The sequence below is a fragment of the Rhea americana genome, unplaced genomic scaffold, assembly GCF_003343005.1.
Source record: "Rhea americana isolate MKP2758 unplaced genomic scaffold, rheAme1 scaffold_249, whole genome shotgun sequence".
Taxonomy (NCBI): Eukaryota; Metazoa; Chordata; class Aves; order Rheiformes; family Rheidae; genus Rhea; species Rhea americana.
Genome location: NW_028186367.1, coordinates 34,586 through 62,010, shown reverse-complemented (window position 1 = coordinate 62,010; position 27,425 = coordinate 34,586). Strand labels below are relative to the sequence as shown.

Sequence of the window (27,425 nt, the reverse complement as noted above, 5' to 3'; positions counted from 1 at the left end):
AATAGGGTCCAGTGAATGTAAAAAGTAATTAATGTCCAGTTCCTGCTTCTGCAATGGCTSAAATTTTAATCACTGTGTTTAATGCTCATTAGAGTTTGCACAGATATGATGTAAGTCTTCTCTTACCATTTCTTTTTAAAATTGTGCAATTCAAGTCTCTCTAAAGCTAACAATGTTGGTGTGAAACTGGGTATACATTCTTCAAAAGAACGGGATGCCTAAAATGGACTTGCTGGGTTTCATTTTATTGTTTAACCTATACATTAATACCTAGAGAAGAAGGCTAGACTCATATAATCTTCAAACAATTTTAGAAGTAGGATTTTCTAATGCACCTTTGGGACTGTCATTCTGGTTGACTTGTCCAGCGCTTGAGTTTATAACTCTCTTTATTGCCCTTGAAAWTTTTTAAAAGGCAAAAGCTATCAAAGGCTTAGAAGGTGGTTGCGATTATTGCACTGGAAAGACACCAACGTATCGGTCTTATTGCAGATGGTTACTATGCTTGTCACAGCAGTTATCCCAGGGAGTAGGAACACCAAGCAAGACAACAACTCCTCCTAACAGTTGCCCTTTGTCAGAAATAAAAATGTTTGTGGATCCAGCTTGGCAGGAGGCACACAGACTGCTGGCGCCAGGCACCACAGCTGGGCCAAGGACAGTGTCACACACATTCAGGTCATAAGTTTGCTCATTGCAAGCTTGGTGAGCTAGATCCACGCCGGAAAGTYTGCCACAGCTAAAAGGCCCACAAAATCTACTGGAAAAGAACCACAAAGACATTTTGAAGCTTTTGTACAGGCTGTGTTAGTTATTCAAGCCCTGCTATTAGCACCTAACTGCAGGGACGCCAAAACTTTTTGAAACAAGCATTTTTTTGGTATAAAAAAAGAAAAGGAGGACTGTGGGAACAAGCAGAGCAAAGTTGGTGCATTTTTAGGTAAAACTGAAAAGTTATCAGACATGAAGCAAGGCCAGAAAGATGCTACAGGTAACTGTCACTTCATTAAGAAATATGTGGGATTCAGGGCAAAGAAACCCCAAAGTTATGGATTCAACATTACAGTTGACATCAATAAAACAAATCTGCATAGGCAAAAAGATCCAGACAGACCAGTTGTGCTTCACAAATCTGCCTAATGCCAGATTTTTCAAGGAATTCTATCATTAAGGCTTTATTTATGCTTTGGTTAATAAGAATATATCACAATTCTAGTTCTCCACAAGTTTAGTAAAAAGTTGCTTGAAATGATGGAATTTTAGAAACTGTTCTGTGGTCTGCATGGTCAGTAACCCAAAGGAGTGCTAAAACTTAAATACAAATAAAAAAGCTTCCATGCAAACTACAAAGTTTTAACAACATTGTGCACTGTTCACAACTTCAGAGAAAAAAAAAAGAGGCTTATGACTCTGGCTAAAGCATTTCTATCAAGTCTTTCAAATAGCCTAGAGAAATTGTAACCCTCCTATCTAAATGCCTGAGTTACTCATAAAACAGTTTTTATAGACCTTGCAGGCTAATGTTAATAAAACAGCAGCCCTAACTTAACTTTCAATGAATAAAACCTCAAAAAGGAAACTTTCAGTTATTTCTGGAGGAGTGAAAATGTTAGCGGTCTTGTGAGATTTCAACAGATTCACAGGAAGAAATCTATGCTTACAAGCTAATGGAGATGCCTTCAAGAATGGCAAAAGTGTTTTTGCTTTGACTCATTTAAGCTGTCTCATCAGTTACACTAATAACTCCAGATTCCTAGACATGAAGGAGAGATACAGGAAACGTATCAAAGAAGAAAATAATTTAGTTTTGCATCTCTTACCTACTCAGATTAAAAGCAAAAGCACATTTGCTCTCTTTCATCATGAACAAGTGGCTGAAGTTCTCCTTAGCATTTCTCTGGCTTTCTATGCTTCTCCAAAAACTTTAAAACAAAGATAGCAACAAAGCATGGAAGATGCACAGATCCTTTCACAGCCCTTGAGACTCAGTCCAGTATACATTCAAGCTTGTTAAGACTCTTGCTGACTTTAATGGGGTTTGGCTGAGGCTTTAAAAATGTCAATATTTTATATTAAGCTCCCCTGGTAAACTACTGAGTTTTAGATTTTGATTAACCCTGCCCTTGACACAGAGGAAACCTCTTAGTTCATCATGGTGAAACCTGTCCTGAATTTAACTTAAACATATTAATCTCAATCTCATTTTTATTTGGACACGAGCCAGACCACAGCACATTCACTGAACCTTCCACAGCTGGGTATTCTAAGCCTATGCTGGATTTAAGCATGTTGGAATAACATTGAAAAATCTGAGCTAATTAATTTAAATAACCCTTCTGAGAATGCCGACTCTTTTTCTGAAACATTACATTTCCTGAGCCATGGTCAGCTATCCGCGAAAGAACAGGAAACAGAGACATGAGCATATTAATCAGAATTAAAGGAATCAGAATATATATTTTAAATATTTTGAAAAATGATACTGAGGTACAATATCATTACCATTACACAGAAATCACTCATGGAATGACGCTATATCTGAGACAAATTCCATTACTTTATAGATGCCATTTTTGCGGATATGGAAAATATTTGACAATGGCTAACAGACAGTTAAGCTTACTGTAGCCTGCTGGAAAGTTTCTGGATGAGGTCCGCTTCTCTCCTTTTGAAACTGAACGGGACAATGTGATTACTACCCAGTGTTGCTTGTGTATCACTTCAGCCAGGAAAAGTTGTGAAAATGACAGGAAAACATGGTGCTGTTATCACATGACACAATAACATATAACACAATACTCATCTAGTCACACTACCTCTGGAGTGGTTAGCATAAGAAATTAGTGAGTTACATTTTTTTCTTCCAGATTTCACCTAATGAACCCTCCCTCATTGGGAGCAAACAACAGCATATATGATTTGAACTGTAATTTAACACAAGAGATTGCAAGCAATTTGTCTTCTTATAACAGCGGCAATTATTATTTCAAATTGTATCATTATTATGATTAAAACCATGACTAAATTGTATTCACCTTACTAAAAAAACATCCATACACTAGTGACGTATTACCTCAAGGCACATTGACCATAACTGCACAGCTTTTCTTGTGGTCCAAAAAGCAGAACTTATAAATAAACAAACAAACAAATAAATAAATAAGCTTCCATTTTGGATCCACCAATCTAGGACTGGAGTTCTCTTCCATGTGGACTTGTCATTCCTGGTAGCTCAAGACATGTCTTAGCGAGTAAGTTTGCATGCCTTGACTGCACTATGCAATTTCTTTTTACCTGCAGAGCTGCATAACTGACAGATGAACTACAGGTTAATTACCACTCTATATTATCAGTCTTCTTTAAGAACAAAAACCAGGTTCTGGATCTCTGGGTCTCTCAAGGTTTCCATCTGCAAAACCCTCCTTTCCCAATATGAAGACCCATTATCTCGGAATGATTCTAGTAGCTCAGACAAGATGGGTTCTCGCTAAGCACTTCATGGAGGACAAATAGAAAACAAACATACAAGCACTTTTACAAGTGAACAATGCATCTACCTCCAAAAGTTCAGAAATACCTACTTACAGCTTTATTCAATTCCCTGTTGGAAACACTTGAGAAAGTTAAATAATAAGTACTATGTTATTTCAACTGCATGAAATATTTTTGCTTCAATTATTCTAAAAGGAATTTTTCTAATCTAAGCTTTTGCATGGGAAGCTCTAACTCTAGTACCAGAAAGCTAGAAACTCTTCCAAGTATACTTCAGGATATTTTTTCTGTTTGGGATAGAAAAGTTTTCAGGCTTAACATGGAAAAAATGTACCTGGAAGTTTTGGGGGGTCATTTTTTTTTTGTTTGTTTGTTTTGTTTTTTCCTGTGGGTAAGAGACAAAGGAATCACCTAGCTGCAAGACAGATTGCTTTTTCAGAGATGCATCTATCTAATTCAGGGACCAGAAGAGAGCTCATAATAAGACAAAATGGATCAAATCTGATTTGTATTTTAAAAGTGCCCCTCCTATAAAACATAAGATTCCTATACGCCAGTGAAAGTAACCACCTGCCCATGGTCCCCTTGCTCCACAGTTCAACAGTACTACTATAAGATTTTAAATCTTAAATGCTGTGGGGGCATAGTTTTCTTCACAGACTGTTAGGGTCTAAGGGGATCCTAATTCTGCTGGAGTTAGGCCAGTAGTTCAGAAGTCACCTTTCCCATCCTTCACTGGCATGAAACACCCACCTAGAATATCAGAGAGCTTGAATATAACCAACTGGATTAGGCAGAAGCCCCACACACTTCTCAAAGATGGCAATCGCTTTCACACTGCTCTAGCAGAAGGTATTTGAAACAACCACTTTCGACTAATGTAGACTTTTGTCAGTAAATGCCTCAGTTACGTTGGGCAAAGGAGCATTTGTCCATTCAGATCTATTCCAAACTTATTTTAGAAAGGAGAGAATTAAGATGAGCTCAAAGAAAAGACTCCTTGGGGTCACAAGGAGTGATCATATCCACTGTATACAGGCTTGTCCTTTCGGTGTCTTTTTTCAGAGGTTTCCCCAAATGCACCTTAATGATAGGAAGGAACAACATCCATCTGAATCTCAAAGAAGAGGTCTGTAATTTCTGCCTGAGCCCAGTTAATCTAAGTCCTTTTCAGAAGTCAGTTCCTCAAACCAGTGGAATAGCAAAACCAATTCAGCYCTGCAGGCCAAGTCCCACCTCCATCAAATCCATCCAATACACAGGCAAGTCATTTGCATGAGCTCTTTTTGCACAGCAGCTGTTTTTCTTTGGTTGCATCCCATTCATTCAGCCTAGATGTCCTCCACTTCTACAGACACACGTTGAAAGTCATTTATTTATGCAAGGGAAGAAAGTAGAAGTTGATGATGACGACCTGCACGGTCGAAGCAGTCTCTGAATCTGCAGACTCTCCTCTAGTTTTTTTCTCCATTTCTTGATGTTTACAAAAGCCAAAAGGGATAACCAATTCCTTCAGTTCGAACTCAAAGCAGAAAACTCAGATCACRTCTCAGCAGCAGAGAAAAATGCAAGATATTTTACTATGAAAAGGTGATTAATATTTGAAGAGATTAATTATGTAGCTCCTGCTCTGATTAAATATAGTGACTCTTATTATACAGAACAGCAATGAGTAAAGTTCGGTTCTGCAACTAGTAGCTGCAGTCTGTTATGGTTTAAATTTCCTGCAATTTCAAGGAATGCATTTCACAAGGTCCAAATCTGCAAACTTAAGAATCAAGTCCAGCTAAAATCACACACATCACAATTTTCTTTATCTGYATATAAACCCTTTCTCGTATTTCTCTGTGTCACACAACTATCAAAATACTTCTGTGATTGACCATTACATATTAAGTAGAGTCCATTAGTGACAATCAGTTAAGGTCACAAACTAGATAAGCAATCCGTACAATACAGCAAAGATGATTCCTGTACACAGACTTTAAACCAGTACCAATGTTTTACCAATGTCCTAGTTTGATACCTGTAAGTAATTATTCAAACAATATATTAATTCAAAAAAAGAATATAGACCAAACCTATTTATGTGTATCTATCTATCTATATATATACACACACACACGTACAGATGCATATGCATATATACACACAGAGATTTTACATATCAACTGTAACAGAAGGTGGTATTGGTATCTGTACAGATAAATTGGGTTGGTTCCTAAAAGACAGAGAGATACTGAAGTGCAGCCCTGCAATATTGAAYAAGTAGCATTCTGCTTTAGGAGCAGAATTCACAGAGCTGAATCAGACACCTACAAGCTTCTCTACACTGATCAGGAGACCCAGATCTGCAGACCTGGGATTCAGAGTAATGAGCAGGCTGAACACTAGGACACGTAAGCTAACTCATAGGAAATGCAAAGTAGGGTGCATCTCAGGTTCTCACCTGAGCGTGGGTTCCTGTATTAAAACCTCCTAACTGCATGTATGCCATTCATTGAGACATACTCTGAAATTATTTCCTCTGCATTGGAGAATAAAACGTGCATAGAAGCATGGACTGCTGGACCACCATTTTCCTCTCATTAGACCGGTAGGTTTTGTGTATTAAGCTAGTTGCTACTGTATTTGCCCAGGAATGGTTGAAACCTTGGATCTAGGCTCTCTTCAGTGTAAGGACTTAATCCACATCAAGAGGCTGATTTATAAGACGTGCAGGATGGGACATTTACTTCCCCTGCTCAACTTAGATCCCCCCACAGCTAAGAAAGCAAGATTCATCATTCTAGAAGAAAAGATGGTAAAATGAAAATGCTAAGAAAGTACTCCAGCCTCTGAGCTATTATGCAAAGATAAATAACAGCATCTCCTACCGCTCCAGCTATATTTAACTGAAATCAGTAGCATCTTAAGTGTTTTTAGAGCACACCTTGCAATCTATTGAATTCAGATATGTAGATGCTTAATTTCCCCTCTGCTCTTACACAGGATAGTAGCAATCCAGACAGCTCAACAGATCCCAGTGATACTTTGGGGTAAGGGCTACAGGTAACATACAGGTGCCACAAGAAATTTTTATCAAAAAGCTCAAGTCCCCAAAACACATCCTTGCTTGAGGAAGGAAGGGAGAAATTTGGGGGTTACTCTCCAGTACTTCCAGTTCTCAAGTGGAATTCTGGGTCTCAGCCATACTTCTTAATCATGAAAAAATTGCTGTTGAATACAGATAATTAGACCCTCTGAAGCTGATGAAACATTTATATATAAAAAAAAACCTGAAAGTACCTCAACAATTTAAAAATTCATTTGAAAATTCAGTATGAATGGACCTATGCTCCCTCTTTTTTTCAATCCTCCAGAGAAGACTAAGGTGTTTTGTGTGCTGAATGCTTTTAAAATCTCCACATGCCAGTCTTTTACAACCAGTTTACTTATGAACGTGTACACTGCTGTCCTTGCCAGGGGATGCAACACCTCGGAACAAAGGAAAGAAAGGAGAGAAAAATGTGCTTGCATTATTAGAATTACACAAAAGGAACACAAGAGCTGATATTGATTCTGAAACTACTTACCTACTTCTACTTTTCTTAAATAAGCATCGCATAAGCATCTTCATGTGAATTATACTGCTATACTAGGACCAGATGCAYTCTTCCCGATACGTGAATAGAAAGCTGTAACTCAGGAATCCCTKGGGTCTACTAAATACTAACGTTACATTTGCTGCTTCAACAAGACCTAGTACATTTGAACAAGCAGSATTCAAATAGTAGAAACAAAGAAACTCAAATTTTTATACTACAGCAAGCTTTCAGTACTTCTGAAATCTTAAACTGCTTTCAAATAAAATCAGCGCTATCCCTCACCCTAAATATATCAAGGATTCCACCCTTCCAAATCCTTAAAAGTTGGGAAGAACATTTCTAAGTAGTGAAGAAAGACAATTCTTACATCATCTTCCTTGTTAGACTGAAGTATTCACTTCACACTCAGGTTTATAAAGCTGGGCATTTAAACTGGGCTGATTAAGCAAGAACCACTGTCACCCCAGGGCTCTGCTCTCCAGGTACCTCCAGAAGAGGAGTTTGGTYCTGAGCAGGCTGCAAGCACCTGGCTTTTGCCATGAGCTTGGATGGACTCAACAACCACAACACTCTTAGGAAAGGGGCTAACCTCCACAGGTCACACAGATATTCRTGTCATGAGATGAAAGGGAGGTGTTGCTTTTTGGAAAGCAGTCATTAGAAAGAAATTCTAAGGCTGGGTTGGCAATGTCTCTGTGAAATATAAATATCCCATAGTGTTCTGTATAGACTCTTCTGTGTGGATAGACAGCAGATTTGAGGATTAATAAAGTCAAGTTTCCTTTGAAAACAAGCACTTCCACCTCACTTCTCTACTTCATAATTTTCTTATCTCCACAGAAGTAAACGTTTCACTTCCCTCCCCATTTTGAATATAGGAAATATCATTCTACTCTGCAGACAAGAAATATGGTAATCGACCTTAAAACTATCAGTCTTCAGAGAACCTCTTTAGAAACCATCCAGATTTCCCTGGAGAAGAGAGAMTGTGGAGAATAGCTCTAAAAACATCCTTACAGAAAACAAAAGGCAGCCGCTCTGCCTCTACTGCTTCCAGAAAAGACTACTCCCATGTTCCTACTCCCTGCACGCCAGTGAAAATAGGCTTAAGGAGGCAGTGTGAGGAACTGAAGCCTTGAATTAAAAAATGCTGTAAATTCACAGSATTTTCCTAGATGTGTTTCGGACATCTAGTATCAACCGTCAGGGCAGTACTCCTTCAGACCGCTGGAGAGGCAGACTGCACAGGAACATCAGAAAGAGGGATCAGTTTTACACTCACAGCACAAAGACAGCTTGACAGCTGCAGAGTCAAATTCTGCTCCCAAATGAGCAGCTCTGGCTACTGTTACGTGCATGCAAAGTGCCAGGAGAACAGCTCCTAACTACACAACGGATGGGACAGGTAACTGGAAGTTAACCTCTGGACCACAGATTATTAGGAGATTCATACTGAATTCCTACCCTGTCACAAGCTTCTTGCTTAAGCTTTACATTTCCCAAACTATGTTACTCTTCAGTTTCCTATTTGCAAAATGAGGAACATAGATCTTTCTGCAACCATTTAGGCTTGCAAAGCTAAAGCAACAAACAAGTGYGAAGCACTCAAAACCCACGGTAACGGGAGCCAGATAAGCATTTAACATCAGGATCACCTAAACRTAGGTGATTAGGTTTCCAGAAGTTCTGAGGACTCCAGGTCCCACTGGATTGGAAGGAAGCTGCAGATACTCAGCATCTTGAAAAAATTAGTATGAATTAGTTTAATGTAGATTTACAAGCTCCAAATTTTGGTCCCCAAAATGAAARGCTCAAATTCAGAATCGGAGGGCTCAGGTACGAGCCCTCTGTGCAGACAGAAGTAAATAGTCCTACTAGGGCACTGGTGCTCTAAAGGACATGGAGTTTTCTACAGAAATTTATTTTGAGAAGCAGCAGACACCAAAAAGTTCTCCTGCAGAGAACAGAATTACCATGTTAGAGAAAYTCTGAAACTTAGAGGGTAAGAAAAAAAGAACTTAAGGTAGCATGTTCAATCAAAATCTCACACTGGGGAGATTTTACTTTGGTAAAACTCYATCCAAAGAGGCATTCTACTTGAAATCTAAGATACTCAATACGTTTTACAAACCCTACCATCTCTTTGTCAATGAGGCCRACTAAAATTGCTGAAAAATTCTGGAAAGAAACACAAGTGTTAAATACTGACAAAATTCATCAGTTTGTCAAGAAAGCTYCTGAAAAAATGATGTGTAAAAAAAMCATCGCTCTAGCACTTAAACTAGAGTGATGTTCCTATTAAAAGTGCAAAYCTATTAAAATATTTCCTGTGGACTCCCTCAAACATTTAAATGCTTTAGCTGAGTCCTAGTATTCATTTTAGTTATACTTAATTTCAAATACAATCAAGTTTCCTGGTAACTACATTTAGATACTACATATTTTAGGATCTTTTTAGGATATTTAGGATAATTGATATTTTTTCCATCTTTTCCACTGAAACCTATCTCTAAGACTCCCAGTCATCCAATCATGTAATAGAAACATATCATGCAAAAGAAAGGTATCAGAAATCTGTAATAGTAAAGATGCGAAATAACTGTGACAGAAATGGGGAACAGACACAGAGCTACTTATAGGTAATTTTACACAAATAATTGCAAATATGACAGGTTCAGGAACTTCCCCACTTCATGTTTTAATATTTTTCAGACAAACGTTAAAAACTCTTATAAATAATTTCCTATGGAACTCAGTCAGCTGTTGGTTAGGYAGCTAGACAGCAGCCTGAAACCAGSTGTCAAAAAGTTTGGAAAAGTRTAAGACAAGATTAAAAGAGAAACAGATACTTGGACAGAGACTTTGGGACAATCAGAAAAAATCTTTTCCACGTAATGACAGTGCTTAAACTATGCTGAAATAAAGGAACCAGCAGAGTCTGAAGTTCAACTAACTAGATCTCAATTGCTTCTGAGGAATCTAACCTCAAAGCCTGTTGAACAAATGTCTGACAGTGCATCTCTTCGGCACTTATCTAGAGAGCATGCGTGAATCTCTCAGATGTCACAGGAGAAAGAAGGTGCTCCATGCACCTCCAGAGTTCTAAGTGATGATGAACCCAGAAGAAAGACATCTAAATGCTACAGAGAGGCTACAGGCCAACAGACAGTTCAGAAGCCAGATTCACAATGATTAAAAGAGATCATTTCACCCTGACAGCTTTCCAAATCCGACTGCAATGCTCTGTGCTCAAGTTCTACGGAGGTGGTACTCCTAAAAGGCAACATATTTCCCAGCTAGCAGATAAGACGCTCAAGAAATAACATACTGTGAAAAAGATGCCAAACAAAATCCTTTGTGTATGCTCATTTCGCAGCAGGTTTATCTAGAATCTGTAGTCTAAAAATCCAGATCAAGACATCTGTACACCGGAAGAGTAAAATGCTTTCCAGAAAACCAATAAACACATCTATAGCACAACCCAACAGCTTAGTTCCACTGAGGCCAATGAGAGCCAGCACAGTACAGACTGCTGCCAGGCAAATTTCCCATGCCTAACTATATCAGGCAAATCTCACAGTATTGTTCCACTCTTAGTGTTGTTTGAGGTTCCTTTCAGCAAAGGCCACCAGTCATAAGTAGCTCTGTAGAGTTTACATACAGATAATTAAGTAATCTTATTTTGCTTGTGATCTAAATCCTATTTGGATGCAGAACAGAGGAGGTAAAAGGTAGGATGGTTTCAATAAGCTGGAAGTAGTAATTAAAAAAACAGTGGGTTTSATATTTAAGGGATCACTCTAACCATAACTTATGATCTCTAGCCTCTGTAATATCTACTGCAGCAAAACAAAGTTAGTGGTTTTTAACCCTGCGTAAATTAGAAATGCAGTCTAAACTAATGTGGACATGCTGTGGTCTCAAGCAACACCTCTCCAGAACATCCACTGTTACTCAGTGTTTAGAGCACAGCAACCATTAACTAACTTGCCTGAATCTGACCAGGCTTAAGCAGGCACAGACGCTTTCCYGGTTGGGGGCTTCAGCTGTCAGTAAAGTATTTACATCTTCTCTAGATTGCACCCTTTTAAGTAAGAATTTTACTCCCCAAAGATGGTTTAACTAGATGAATAATCACACTGAACAGACACCATCCTGCTTAACGTGGCATGCAAAACACAGATTTTATTTTTGCRGACAAACTGCTTAAATATTTTTTTAATTAATCTCTGTAATAAAGGCTCTATTCTGCCTTTACTCTGCATAGATTGCATGCAAATTATGTACATTACCATGCTAGATGCTCTACAGACAGGCTGGGTAGCATATCATAACTAGAAAAAAAAGTCTCTGCACTCATAACATAAATTTGGTAGTAACAGTCACAGTTGGACTGAAGAAGCTGCTCATTCTTTTTAGCTTTTCTTTTAAAGTGGACACGCTCATGCTTCATTAGTCACACGCAGCCACAGAACCAGAATTCATCTTTGTTTCAAAACTTCTGCTTTGGCTCCTGCTGCTGAACACTTCAACTTTGGGCCCAGCCCTCAAAGATGCCATCAAAGGAACCAAAACGATCTCATCTCTCATAAGATTAGTTATTAGCTCAAGTTCTCAGAAGCTCTGGATCTTAGCAGGCATCAGCCCTTTAAAGGTACGACTATTAGGGCACAGACCATGATGAAAACTCAGCTTTATTGCATAATATATTCTACCTGTGAAAGAAAATCACAGGCAATACAAGCTACATCAAGAGACTTCCAAAAGTCAGCTCAAGCTCTGTCCATCCACTCCACAGGGTCTGTGCAGAAAAGCCATTACAAGTGGCTTTTAGTTGCAAAAAGGCAACAGAACTCTCAGTATTGCCAGGAAGGGAGATTTCAGGGAATCACAGTCCAAATGGCAGTAACTAGAAATGTACCTCTAGTTCCTAGTATCATTCAAAGCCAGTCTGAGTCAGTCTCCCACGTAAAGGTCACTTTAAAGCCTCATCACTTTAACAGATGTTCTAATTCAGAAAATATTTAGGGCAAAATCCTAGCTCTACTGAATATGCAGGGAGTTTTGCCACCAACATTGACTGTAGTAGCACTCAGTTCCATCGTACAGTTTTGCACTGAGCACTATTAACCTCCTCCTTGCTCAGTTTCCCGGCCATCTGTAATGAAGCATTGCTCCTTCCGGCACTCCTAATGCAGCTGATAGCAGACTTCAGGAAAGGGGGAAGGAGGAGGGCTGGGCAGTGAGGTGTGCTGGCAGAGGCAAAAGCCTGGTGTGGTGCAGGCTGGAAGGAACAAAACAGGAGCAGCTGGGCCCCTGGCAGCCCCTCTCACTGCCACTCGGCCACTGCAGCCCTGGCCAACTCTCAGCTCCAAGGCCCATACCGAGACGTCACTGCTAAGCTCAGAGGTCTCCACAACTCACAAGTTCAGTCTGCTCCTGCACTCTGCACAACTACCCCACTCTCCCCCATACAGTCTGATTTTTCTTAGTGTGTTGCTCTGTAGCCTGGCCTAGTACCACTCTTTGCTCTCTACAGATCCACAGCAGCACGTTGCCTTTAAAGTATTTCCCATAGGGATGTAGCTCCATCCTGAAAACTGAATGCTAAGATGTGGCTCAAAAACCAGTGCGGAAGGTCAGAAAAAAAAAATGGAGTGGGGAGTGAAGGGGAAATCATTTGGGTAAGAAAATGATTTGAGAACCTATGCTCCAACTTTCTCCATTACGTAACAAGCGTGTGAGCTACGATCTCTCTTTCCCAGGAAAGGGTACACCTGGGCACACCCTACATATTAACAGAAAAAGTTTTTACCCATGTGAACAATGAAGTTCTAGAAACAGCTTGCTAATCATAGAATCATAGACTCAGTAAGGTTGGAAGGGACCTCTGGAGATCATCTAGTCCAACCTCCCTGCTCAAGCAGGTCACCTATAGCATGTTTGGGAGGGTTGCATCCAGGTGGTCCTTGAATATCTGTCCTGATCCTATACCAACATTCACTAGGTTATAGAAGGTATTCTGTAACACATGGTTTGCAACAACAGAGAAGTACAGCTAATAATCCAGGAGATTTCTAAGCTCCTCATAATGTCACATTTTGAAATTAGGATTTCATGATGTTTGCAATATTTATTCCAGATAACATGCCAATAAAAACAAGCAACTAATGTGAACRAATGGAGTCATATATCAAACACACCACTAGGGTAACATTTCATTGCCTTCTGTGGAAACCAGACCAAGTGCTGGGCTTCAGTTCACTTCAGCCAACACTAGCATCACCTCTTCCTTGAAAAAGCTGAATTCTATCCCTGGCTTAGGGTTATTCCCCAAATTATTTCCTCTATGCTCTCCAACTTCTTTTCCAACACTCCTAAGACCTATCACATCAAGAAACAAACCCTAAAAACAAGATTAAACTCACACCTTGACAGGATGTGAGGGCCATACACATTTCACAAGTGTATAAAGCCAAGAAGCAGCTCCATCAGACCAGGAAGAGAGACCACAGACTGCAGACAATTTTGGTCTCTGGTGATTACACCTTTGCTTTGATGATGAGTATGGCCACAACTGATGATCTGAAATTTTAGAGGTCATGYCTGGCATGATACGCTTTCTTTCTTTCTTCTGCAGTGGTTTCTTTGCTCCAGTGATATAGTTTATATGGAGGCTTTCTCCTTTCTAACAAACACTGTACTAGTGCAAAGAATCCCATTTTGTTACTTTGCTCTCTATTTACATAATAAGAATCCACATTCTTACCTGAATATCCACCAATCCAGCCTGATCAGTTCCCCGATCAAAACCTGTTAATCAAGCAAAATACAGCTAATAGGCAATTTACATCTTGTGGCACCTGCAGGTCACTAAAACTGCCTCCTCTTGGCTCCCCATAGGTTATTTCCAGAGCTCAGAGAAGAATGAGGCAAAAGTATATCTGATGAGGGGAAACTCTGCCCTTTTGGAGGCAGATGCAACAGGACAGCCTCCGGATTGGTGGATCCAAGTCACAGAAACCAAAATTTCATGTGAGAAATTGACCTCTCTGTATCTTCAGATCCACCCATCTGGACCAATAGGATCTACACAGGGAAATCCACAAAAGGAAGCGTTGAGCCAGCACTTATGAAAAAAATCAAGCAGTACCAAGAAGCCCAAGTCCACTTAATTTCATCAGGCTAAGGACAAGGGAACAATTCAGTAAACAGAWGCACATCTTGAATTAAGAATGCAGCTGACCCAAGTACTCTGGAATATCCAAATTAAATTTAAAGTCTAGAAAGTTTTCTAGACAACAGAGTTAAAAACTTTCCAGCCTATCTGGGGAACCAGACAGAGAACGGAAATATATTGCTGTGATGCACTAACTGTGAGAGGAACAGCTCTTGGGAGAAGTGCATGCCCAAAGGATGTGACCATTGCCTTTGAAAAACAGAATCTACTAGGGACAACATAAAGAATGTGAGGATATAATAGCCGTATTCACACAGCCTTCCTACAGAGAAAACAATCCAACCTGCAACATCCATCTCTTTCAACTAGGAATGGCTATTACASCTTTCAGCCTCCCAAGAAAGTTTCAGTGCAGACACATGACCTTTGTCTTCATTTTTTAATCAGATATTATATCTGACCCAAAACATTTCCAAACCTTCAGAACCAGTTATACTATTAACCAGCCCAGAATCCAACCCCTGCCAACAACTTCAATCCCCACAAAGACAGAATAACATTATTCTTAATGGATAATGTTGACAATCACTTACACAAACATGGAATTTAAGATGTCACCAATTAACAATGGAAGTTCTTCCATTTCTAGACAGGAACCACTGTGACTGCCAATGAATCCAAGAGAGATCCATGTAGATAAACAAAGAAAAGTCAAATCTCGAGAAAAGGCTGATGGTGGAAACTTACTAGCTGAGACTCAATCTCTTATATAATGAAGTCAGGGAGGCTTGAGATAGGAAGGGGTCCAAGATGGGGCTCTACAGAAAATTATTACGAGGGTTTGATGATGTTGAGGGAGAGACATAGAAAGTGAAAATATAAAGCCTAGCCTTACAACCAATAAAAAAACAAAAACAAAAACTTTGTTTTAAAGAGGAAAAGAGAGAGAAAGATAGAGGGAGGACTTGCTGGAAAACTCACTTGGGGTGGTAAGAGTAATCTTCTGAAGTACGTAAAACTCTTTAGATTTTTTAATTACCAGAAACATATTTCTAACACAGTAAAAGCTTGCTTGAAAATCTCCAGTGTGAAAGAAGCTACTAGAAATAGGAATAGACCATAGAGAGTCTATTCTGGGGAAGCATAAGGAACTCAGCTAAAGGAAAGAGGTAGCAACATGCACAGCAAAGCAGAAGCACACTATAACCAAGGACACCCCTGAAGAGTCCAAGTAGCAGGGAAAGCTTTATCTGCACTTTCTGAGACTTGCCATTGATAAAACTCTTGAGATCCAGTAGGGAACATAAAGAGAAAAAATTTGGGATATCTTTGCATGCTATCTGGGTTCTGCCAAATATACAGGCTGTGGGTGGGACTCCCATCAATCTAGATCGGTGGATCTGAGGATACAAAGCTAATGTTTTCTGTGATGATGTATTATATTATTTATAAATGTCAGGAACAGCTCTGTGCCACACTTGCATTCAAACTTTAGATAGGGATGTGCCATAACTATCTATCTTGCAAATTTGGTGAGGGCTAATCACTGCATAATTCCCTTGAATCTCCATTCTGGTAGAATTATATTCCTCAGTTCCTCATTGCTTATTTGAGTGCTRAAGATTCTATCACAGTTATGTCTTTCACAGGTAACACAGAAACAAGAACTTCTCTCTAATGAAAAGTAATAAGCACTGAATAAAGAGACAGGAAAATGACAGTGAATAGATGCAGAAATTAATTACAGGCATAATTTGCATTATTAGCTACAATTTAGCTAAAATTAAGCAATTCTGGAAGACAGAAGCTCCAGTGTAAAACAGGATGATCCCAAACTTAACCTTTTTTCATTCTGAAAAAAAGTAGGAGGGGAGGGAAATCACAAAAATTCTTCTACAGTGATTTAAACTCATAACTGAACAACCTACAGATAACTGAAGAAATCGGACTACTTTAAAAATAACACTGTGTTGGCTAAATAATTTCAAAGTTGTTCCACTAGTTGTGCCTTTGGCTTTATACTCACATGTGTGGATTTTGGAAAGGAACTCCAGAAGTATTTAGAGTAAATCTTGCTGTGGACTTGAAAGGTGGATTTGCAAAATTTAACTTCAGCGCTTTGCGTTTACCTGGGAGACAATGAACATAAAGTAAACTTTTTGTCAGCAGTAAAATATTATTTTGTAAGAGTACCTGGAAATAAACAAGAAAAAAACAAACACACTGTAAGAAAAGGAAAAYGTGTTTTACCACAAGGTCAACAAATAATTTCTGTGAGAGAAAACAGGAATGAAGTTCTCATCCCAARGTCTTCCTTGGTCTCACTCTGCGAGGTTGGTAGGTCACTTAGCAGAGGTATTCAAAATATCTTTTTTGACACTGTGAACGCAGGGAGTATCAGGTGTTGGCTACCAGCCACCAAAAGCCTCGGTGCCCCTCCATCCCAGGGCCCAGCATCCCCTCTATGCACACTCACTCCTTTAAACATATTTCATGACTGGCAGGCTGAGCTTCAGCTACAGCACGAAAGGCATCCAACCTGTTCAGCATACCCTGGCCATCCTTAACAAATCCAGAAAGGATGGGAAGGGAAGCCACTGCACATCAAGCGTTGGCTTGATCCTCCTCAACCAAACAGCAAATGGACACAATCAGGCTCAAATTAGGACAGCAGAGATCTATCATGCCTTCCTTTTGCCAAAGTGGGTCACCAAGCTGAGCATGGTATGAAGTGCAGTCTGTCAGAGAGGTGACCAGGGGATAAAAAGTTTTGCTTTCTAGTCCCATGAGAAAGACTTAAAATGGGGGTGGGAGGCACTAAAACCAAGGAATCCCCAAAACAATGCTGAACGTACATTTTTGACAGGCTACGTAAGGACCATACCTCCCAACCTTCCACTGGGCTACGAAAGACCTGTTCTTACCCCTGTTCAGCCAGAGCAAACTTGCATTCCTCCCCACAAAACGGCCCAGCTTCAACAGCCACAACGGAAACGGGCCTCTTCCACACAAACTGTTAAGGATGCCCAGAAAACAGGAACAGGAGACTGAAATCCCCTCAGGGTGAGTAGAGCTTAGCCCAGATTTCTTACTTCCTGAGTGGGTGCCTTAACTTTTTAYTGTTAATCCAAAAGGTGGATCCTGCCACCTCTCACCCCAGGAGGCACCAGCCATCAGGGAATTGGCTTGATCCCCTGAATCGCAACATCCTTCTTCTACCCAGTCTTGTAAAACAGAYGGCATAATTCTCCACTATCTCACAGGCCTCTTGGCCTGAACAGACAATGAAGAGCAAAAGGCCTGAGGAGAAGCAACCATCAACTTCTGCAGTATTCTTCTACCRTGTGTGTTTTTTAGTAGCTCTAAGACAGGAGAAGACAGGAGAAGACAGACAGACAGAAAGAAAGAAAGAAAGGAGAAGAAAAAAGCTCATTACATGTGAAAGTGCTTAACAGCAATTTCAGGCCACAGGGTGTTATGCAGATGGTGACATTCATCTAAAAACAATATGATAAAGCTAGAAAACTTACAAATGAAGGATGCAGTCAAAAGAAATTTAAACATAGTGCAGTCTGAAATGTGCAGAAAAGCTTGTGAAACAAGCCAATGTCACTGTGATGCTGAGACAAAACACTGACACACATCATCTAAGGCTCCTAAACGTTTGCAGTTCTCAATTAAATTAATGAGATGTTAAATGAGAGTGTACAATGTATTTGGTTTAAACTCTGTCTTAAGGTACCACTGCAGGACATAGTTACAGTTGCTTGAATTTTTGCACTAAAGCACTYGAATTTTTGCAGTGCAACTCTGACCTTTCTGGGTGTGTAGTTTTCACTTAGAGCTGCTAACATATTTCTTCTATAATACCTTTTACTTTTAAATTACCGATATATGCTTTCAGCTTTAACCTCATCGTGATAAAAAAACTATATATATATATATGTATATATATGGAAATACCTGTATGCATGTTGTTAAAAAGAAATAAAGAAACAAACAAAAAAACCCCAAAATACACTTCATTTGTCACCCATGAAAACCACAAAAAAAAAACTGATGAAAATCTAACAGTGTGAAACCAATTAGCAAAAGCTTTGTATCAACCACCTAAAGTAAACTACTGATCATGATTTTTAGTTATTAATTCACTGACAGATTTACATAAGGCCACAGTCAGCGATACTGGGCCTTTCATCCATAATAAAGGTGGAGAAGAGGAGAAGCAAGAATGCCTCGCCTGAAAGTAAAGGGTACCTTGCTTGAAGCCCACAGCTGTTTGGGGTAAGGATTGCTGAAGAAGGAGCTCAGTGTTATGAAACGGAGCGTAAGGGGATCACCTCCATTCCCAGTGCCTTTTTCTTGGCCACATCGCCCCTAAAGAGGTGATACAGTATGGCCTAGGCTGCAGAACTATAAGGAGACAAACAATAAAATACTCGTATTTAAAAATTCTGAGAATACTGCAAGAAGACAAGCAGTGATTGKCTCTCTCCTTTTCAAAGAAAAAAAATACAGATCTCTCCATCAGAATATGGAGAAATAACACTTTTGCTGCTGAAAGCTGGTCTGATTTGGTGTACTTCACCTTTCATAGCATCCTCTTATTTTGCCTCTTACTAAATTCACTGTAAAAAATGTCATTTCTCATGTAGCTCTTATGCTAGGAAGTGAAGGAATGCCCAAACTATCCATTTAACCATCTTACTTAAACTGATTAAACAGCTCCCTAGCATGAGATTCCACCTTTTAACAATGTTGCCATTTTCAAATCTTTTTCTCATTTTCTTCCTATAAATACAGTTATTTCCATATATGTATTACACATCCTTTATTCTACTGAAAAGCATCTAATTGGAGTCGTATGTTCCCTCTCCAGGCTTGGCTGGGTGGCCTGACGGACCTCCATCCCCGTCTTTCACTACAGCTGTCCAACATTCTGTAGCACAAAGAGTATCTATTACTGACAAAACCAACATAACCTCTCTTTGAGCAGAATAACACAGAGGAGGGCATTTATAGACTTAATATTGTCATGTTTCTAAGCAGAACAACCAAGCCTCTGCTACTACTAGGACTTTGTCACTCCAAAGCCTTCCAGAGCAGGCAATGCAACTGAAAGTCCTATGTGGATAGAGAAAGGCAGATACCTCTAGATCGACAAAGCAGCAACATGACATTCCAAAGGAATGTCAAGTTTATTAACATTTCCTTTTCCTTTAAATACTTGCCTATCCACATACACCATGTCCTGATCTCCATTCCTTCTTCCCTGCATCCTTGGCATACTCCAGTTGAGAGGTGAGAGTAACGCCTTTGCTGCAAAACATGCAAGGAGCAAGATAYGTCTGTTGTGCAAATATCAGAAAGAAGAGTTTCAAAGCTCAGGCTCTTGTGGTATACATGAGCCCAATGAACTAGTGGAGAATCACTTAAAATTGTCRGAGCTCCCTCATAAATAATCCACAAATGAAGGAGCTGAACAAACCAGCAAGGTAGAAAAATCAAGATTATGGTCTATTATACCACRTGTAACAAAACTTTAGGACTCATTACCCTTCCACATCTTTGAGGCCAATCATCTAGGAATATTCTTAAAAATCAGACATTTGCACAAAAAATCAAGAATATTCAATTATTACTAACAGGATTTTGAGAGAAGCAGAATAATTCACATCTCACATCTGTCCTCTGACAAGTCCTGCCAACCTCCTCTGAAGCTCATAGAACTGGGCAGGTCTGACACTGTAGAGGAAATGGCAGTTTCCTGGCAGGGCCCTCTGCAGAGTACAAACCTGTCCAAAAGCCCCAACACCACACCACTGCCTAACTGATCCCAGAGATCTCTTTCGACTACATCCTTGACAGCATCACCCTTCTCAAACAGAGCAAAGCACACACACCAAATTCACTACTGCAAGGGGCTGCAGATACTTATTAGTCTGTATATGCATTCCTAAAACTTTCCCCTGCTCATTTATTCTTTCTAGGTCCTGCCCCTGCCATTGTGTGGACATGCGTGGGTGTTAGTTCTTGGCAGGTACTTGCAGATAATGGTTATACAATCCCTTAGTCATTTTTCCTGTTACGACTGCATAAATTTTGCTCTCAGACTGGGTCCAATGATTTACAACTTTCATCATTCTTCTAGTTTTGCTTTATTCACATGTCTGAAACACTATCTCTCTCTTTGAAGGGCAATAGTACAGTGTCATAAGATTTTCCATTTCTAACTACARCATTTATACAACTTATTAGAACATTTGTCCTTGAAGTGGCACAATATTCYAAGTGATACTGACTCGTAACTCCTACCAGTAAAATCTCCTCTTCTCAAAAGCTTCTCCTATTCTTTATTCAGTTGAAAACTTCCAAAACTTTTTATACTAAGTCTCCCCCTGTTTTCAAATTGGGCCAGAATACTTTTTGTCCCAGTTAAACATCAAACTACTGATTTCTGCCTCAACAGTCTTCCAAGAATACTTTYAATAATGTAATTCCTCCACATAGGTCTAGATTTTGCATGAATATATAAATACAACCTATCCTTGTGAAGAAAACAGAATACCTTCCTTTTGCTCAAGTGATGAACAACACATCAAGTACAGAAACAGATATCCTGAGGAATGCCGGGAATTTCCATTTAGCACAAGTCATGCAGAAAGACATACTGTAAATGAAATGGCACATGAAACATCACACTAAAATGAAGTAAAAGTCAGACAAGAATCAATGTTAGTTATCTGCTCTGGYAGCCTTTTGAAATCAAGGACTTCAGATATGAAGTTTAAGCTCAACCAAGAAACTCTGCTTTTAATAGTTTCATGCCCCTGCTCCTTGCAGAAACATTGCTAAAGCCTAAATGAAGGTAAAAAACCTAAATGAAGGCAAAAAACCTAAATGAGAATTTTACTGATGATTTTACTATCCACAGATTTCMTTCAGATTACTCTGTTTCTCTATAACAAATTAAAAAGTCCTTGGAAATGTTGCTTCCAGATTTAGTTTATACACTATCATGATCTGGGTTGCATGTTCAAAATTGTCATAAAGCATGTTGCAAAAATACTCACTTTACATAAATTAAACTTCCTTCAAAAGTTTTGCTAGCGTAATATTTAATTYTTATCACTTATTACTACAGTATCCACTTATCTGAGAATTGTGGATGCACTGGAGAAGCAAGTGTTTGGAAGAAATCAAAACTTGTTTTGGAACATATTACCTCTTCATAAATAAGGTTAATCCTCAAAATCAGAACCAAAACTGTAAGTTTTCCTGACTTCTGGTCCTTAGAATGCTGGCTAATGGTTTTGTTAAGCAGTATCCTAATAGTCATACTAAATTCAGATTACATTTGAATGCAAGACTACCTTGGATTTGACTGAGATGAAGTGGTAACAGAAGAATCTGCATTTGTTCTGAGGGCATTTAAACAGAATTATGSTGCCTTTGGGTAAGAATCACAGAATTGGTAAGGTTGGAAGGGACCTCTGGAGATCATCTAGTCCAGCCCTCAAACAAGTGGCCCACATGAGGATCAAACCCACAATCTTGGCATTATTAGCACCATGCTCTAACTAGCTGAGCTGTTACATGGCATAAAAGACAACCCAGATAGCTTTTTGATGGTAAATAATTTTTATCCATAAAATAATAGTCTTTCTTACTTCAAATCACTGTACCCATAAAATAATAGTATTCTGGTTTTCATATCCTACTCTAAAAAAGAGGTCATTTTAGCAACAGGCCACTGCATGACACTGAGGTAAAGGAGAACATTTTCACTTGTGTCCTACTATTCTACAAATACACATTTCGCCATTTTATCAACTATGACCAACATGGACACAGTGAGAGGCAGTTGGGAAGCCTTGTCCAGCTGACATTTGAAGACCCAACTATACAATGGCCAGAAGCAGAAGAGAACTCTTCTCTGCAGAGAGAGACCAGCGAAGCCTGAGCACTCTTTCTAGAAAGTCAATCCACTCTCAACTACAAGGTAGTATTCCATGGCAAGCAAAGATGACCTTACTGAAACAGAAAAAAAAAAAAAAAAAAAGAAAAACAATTTCACATAAATTCCCTGGGCTGGGCTATAGCCAGCAAGGTGTAGCTTGTCTCTCACCATGCTGGTACAAATGAGCTGTTTTGGCTCAGAAGCCCTTGAGAAGTCCATCTTCCTTCACTGCAAGAATGGGAAAGATAATAGGCCCTTTTAAGGCACTGAAAGATAGCAGAGGACAATACTGTCTCTGCAGGACACTTAGTTAATAAGGAAATACGCCCTCACACAGAAAAATTCTGATTAATACCATTCTCAGACAAGCACAGAGTCTGATCACAAAGGTACATACATATTTTAAGAGAAAGTTATCTTTCTGAATCCTTTATTAATTCCAGATATCAAGATTCCTAAGGAACTGCTCTAACTTGGCCTATCTTCTCATTTCAGAAAATGYCATTCCTTTTCATATTTCTGCCTAATAACCGTGGCTTTTGCCAAGTATCTCTGAAACATTTGGAATTATACAATGAAGAAACAGCTTAAAGTAGGCCTCAGAACTTGATCTCCCAATTTTATTCCAGAAAAAGAACCAAGGCTCACAATATGCATTTGTTTCCTGCAGCACTGGCAAACTGAATGCAAGCTTAATTATATGATTATTTATGTGCTGCTATCCATCGCTAGGATTAATCCACGCGCTTGGCTCCACAACCAGGTTCTCATCACTCTTTGAGGCACTCTTACCACAACCACAGCCAACCTGTCTTCATACAAAAGGAAAAAGCTATCTAGTAGCTAATAAACAGTCCAAAATATTCCTCTAGAGTTGCATTCTTTATTATTGTTTTTACTTTACCTGAGACATCTATGATTTCTGCAAGCATCTGAATCACCTCCTGTTGGACCAAGCCATCATATTTTCTTTGCAGAATTTCCTTACCCCCTTTCCTGCATGCTACATCTTTTCAATAACACTAGTAATGATGTTCAGATTATACATAAGAAAATTATCCTTTCTAGGCAATAAACTTTTCAAAATGACAACAGTTCAACAATTTTCTTCAAGGCTTCTGCCTTGCAGGGACACACTAACCTCTGCCAAAGTGTTACCCATTTAGTTCCAAACAGCACCATCAAGTACTCGTTATTTGTCTTAGCGTGATCATGACTATTCTCTCTGGTTGGATGTTGAAGTCCCTCTGCTGCTACTGTTACAGGAATATGCCAGGAATCAATCCTACATTCTACTTTCTTATTCTACTATAAACAGGAAAAAAAYACATATAACAAAAAATGAATTGTGGCAACAAACAACGGAAAGGTGATGAAAGAATGTGAAATAAACTGTGTACCCCTTCCCAAGTAAAGTTAAACATGTCAAAAAGAGACATTAAAAAAGGAGGAGGAAGGGCATCAGGGCGCCAGACGGGTTGGTGATTTGCTTCAGTTTGAGAAGGAAGTTGAATGTTTTTCTTCTGTTTATACTCTCAACATTACAGAATTGCAAAATATCAGCTCTGATATCTTCCTGGTATTATTTGACAAATTCTTCCAGGGCATCTCAAAGCATGATACTGTGAACTCTCATTGAAGCTGGGGGGGGGAGGAGGGAGAAAAAAAAATGACCTACCAACAACTCTTATTGTCCAAATTGTTAGATCCTGTTTGCAAACAAAACATATGCTTTGATGTAGAGACATAAGAGGAACATTTATCCACGTTCAGAGCCACAGCCCTGCAATTGTTGATTTCCGGATACATGCGGAATTCACTGCTCTATCTCCATTGCTGCTAGCACAGTACTACCTTCCTATAAATCGTTCCAAACTACAGTCTTCCTGCTATATTTCCATCCTTTTCAATCTTGCTGATGGATGCACTACAAAATCAGCACTACTGACTTCTGAATGAGGTAAGTTTCTAGCCTTACCCTCCAGACATATTGACTTAAAATTTTTCAAGAAAACAACYAGTCCTATTTTGAAGCAAAAAGAAATGAAGAATTTCAGTACATAGAATAAATTATTTGGGAAGTCTGAATGAAAGAAGAGAAGTCAGAATGAAAGAAGAGGAGTTTCAGTTAATAGCTTTAAGAACTGTAACTAAAGAAACTTACTTTCAAGAGTAATAGCACAAACATTTTCAGTATGTCTTCTGTGGTACTACTGCTGTACATTGCCCTTTAATGAATATGCAAGAGAAAGAGAACCTTTGATTTACAGTAATCCAAGAGTCAGAATTCAGACAAAGATCTAYTCCAGAAACATACTAAGCACATTCATTTTTAGAAATCACTTCATCAGAAACAGCATTTACCCACAATTCACTTACAACACCAAGCTTGCTTCCACTTACAGAGTTCAAAAATGCATCAGCCAGAACTCTGGAATAGCTRTTAGTTGTTACCTTCCTATGTCATGAAAACAATAAGCAATTCAACGTTTCTCCTGAATAATGCTTTAGCAAAAACGCTTCAGTGATTTAACCACGGGAGATAGCCAAGAGTTGCACAGAGGCTCTCAGCACCAGCATTCACCTGTGTAGCTTGCAATAATGTTTTATGCTACATCCAACAGCACTTGCAACAGTTTCTATAAATATCTTCACTAGGAAGCCTGTCTAAAGTAGGTCAGGCTTCCAGTGCAAGAAATTCCAATCAGATTAAGATTAGTTCTCTCAGACCAAAAATTCCCAGCAGTAAAGACCTGAGATTGAAGTCCTTCAAATCTCTAAAATCCACCATTAACCTTTAGCATTTATTATCTCTGATGCTGCCCTACATGGAAATATCATTCATATGAATAGCCATAAACAGAGTCAAAACTATTTGAGTCTTGAGAGCAGACAAACTGTGGTAAAAGAGCTTAAAGGTATGACCTGGGCAAGCATTCTGGGTTGTTTGTACTAATGTGCACAACTGTGTCCATATCAGGCTGTGATGAGCAGCTCTCAGTTAGAAGTTATGTCAGAAGTCAGTTTTCCACAGAAATTGGAATTCAGGAAATATCTAGCTGGAGAATATTATTTAACTTGTTGCTTAGTCTGGCAAGTCTGGCAAAACCCTGAAGGAGACAACCTGGAAGGTCCAGTTCAAACAGCCTGCATTTGTGAGGCATTGYCAGACCAGATGTCTGTGAAAATGGAGATGCTTTCAAAGAAGCATTTTGTTTCAGATGCAAATGTTGAAAAATTTTCATGAGGCAACTTCGTATTTCCTCCTGCTACAGAATAATCCTGTAAAAACTGCACTGGGGAAGCTGTCAGAAGGAAATTGTGACTTTCTCCTGGGAAATTCATTGTGAGGCACCTGGAGACTTTCTGCAAAAGACCATGCCAGGTTCTTTTTCATCATAAAATGACACAGTAAGAACATACATCATGGAGAAGAGGACTGCAGATTTTTTTTTTTCTTTTTTTTTTTTTTTTTAATTTTAGGAGTATGGAATTAGATTTAATTATACATACATAAAAAAAAATCTGCCCTTGAGGCCTTTNATAAAAAAAAATCTGCCCTTGAGGCCTTTGGTTAAGGTCAACAGAAAGGATTTGGCTTCCTTTAGATAAAGCAACAAGTATGTTTCCCTCATCTCTCTAGTTACCTTATGCCAGAGAAGTGGCAGCGTCAATCACCATCTCCATCCTACCAACTCTGTTAGGCATCCTGGACCCAGGCAGTGAGMGTGCTGTAATCAACTATTAGGAAGAACAGCACGAATCAGGGGAATGTGTGGGCTCTTTCCATTTTAAAATACAATTATTTTGAGGGGAAACAACTGATTCTGTTTACCTTAGTGTTAGCATTTTTTAATTCTGAAAAAATAAAAGGATTAGAATAAGAAGAAATAAGAAGAATTTACTGTAAACAAAAATTACTACTAGAAGTTAGGAAACACTAATGTAAGTATCTCTAAAGCATGAAGAGATCCTCGGGCCATCAAGCAAGGAGGTATATCCTGACAAAGCAGTTTTGGTAATTAGTGATAACTCTCTAACATTGAACAAGTCTACAGGGCAAGTGACTCACTGATGTCTAGGGTGGGATTAACAGAGAAAAACTGGACTAATTTAAGCTAAACATTCCCCAAAATGACAACAGAAGTTACAGAAGCTTCCAGTTCCTCCTTCTCTGCACATATCTCTATCTTGCCTCTTGCTTTTATCCAAACGATTCTCACATAGACACTCTGGGAAGGTTCCTGCCCTTTGCTTCTCAGGTTATCATTTTTTACCTTTCAGGGAGGGACATGGGCAAGCTGTGAAAGGGAATCCAAGCATTCATGTCACAAAGTTCTCTGCTTTCCATGTCTCTCCTTTCCCAATGCTGCACTCTCCAATTTGAAACATATTAACCCACATCCCTACAGCATAAGAGGCTTTACTTCTTTTTCTCTCCATTAAGAAGCCTGTTACACAAACCAGATTTTTTTTGCTGAGTCTAGTATCATCTATGTGAAGAATACTGCCAAGCAAAGCACTGCTTTGAGACAAATGGTTTCAATGCAGTGTCTATTATGCAACATTGACCCTTGACAGTTACTTTCGCTGTGCAACTCTCATATTCTCAAATTATTCCCTTAAAACAAGCCCTTAGCAGCMAAACCACCTAAGTATTCCAAAACTGGAACCTCACCATCTTGTTTTACCTTTAAGCCCCGAGAGAGGTCCATTGTGCATGAACGTACATTTAAAGTAAATTTAAGAAATGGACTCACATTATTTGAAATAATAACGGGCTTCAGCTGGGCAATGGAAAGCTGAGGAAATATCTCTAGAACTCTTCACAGCTGAAGGAAAGTAGAGTAGTTAGCAGTGTGTGTTATCTGCCACTGATTATTTGTAAWAACTAAAAAGGTAAAGCAAAAAGAGCATCCACGTGAAAATGTTAGAGTTGCACAAATACAGTGGTGGAAACAACTTGTAGTAAAAAAGACTTGTACTGGAGGCAAGCTTTTAATATATTCTAGACTCCACTGTGCAACTGGTAATATTTTGACTTGGGGACTAGACTTCTTAATCACTAAAGCCTGTAAGAAATAATCTTTTGTAAAATAAGGGCAGTACATCTCTACGTTRAGTTTGAATCAAAAACTTTGCAACTTAAGACATATTTTTGCAAATACCTGATATCTACGCATAGCTAAAAATACACTAAGTCAAA

The 27,425-nt window shown here is 39.0% G+C and overlaps 1 protein-coding gene across 4 annotated transcripts in view; it reads right to left on the bottom strand.

The window, feature by feature from the left end:
- MAP2K4 (mitogen-activated protein kinase kinase 4) overlaps positions 1-27,425 on the bottom strand; it is a 104,680-nt gene that overhangs the window by 50,893 nt on the left and 26,362 nt on the right. For 3 of the 4 annotated variants that reach the window (XM_085306839.1, XM_085306842.1, XM_085306840.1), the window contains exon 2: positions 16,286-16,388. In XM_085306839.1, the coding sequence (XP_085162965.1) occupies positions 16,286-16,388 (103 nt within the window). Of the gene's footprint in view, positions 1-2,623; positions 2,720-16,285; positions 16,389-27,425 lie in introns of all 4 variants that reach the window. The other variant, XM_085306843.1, reaches the window with a different exon arrangement.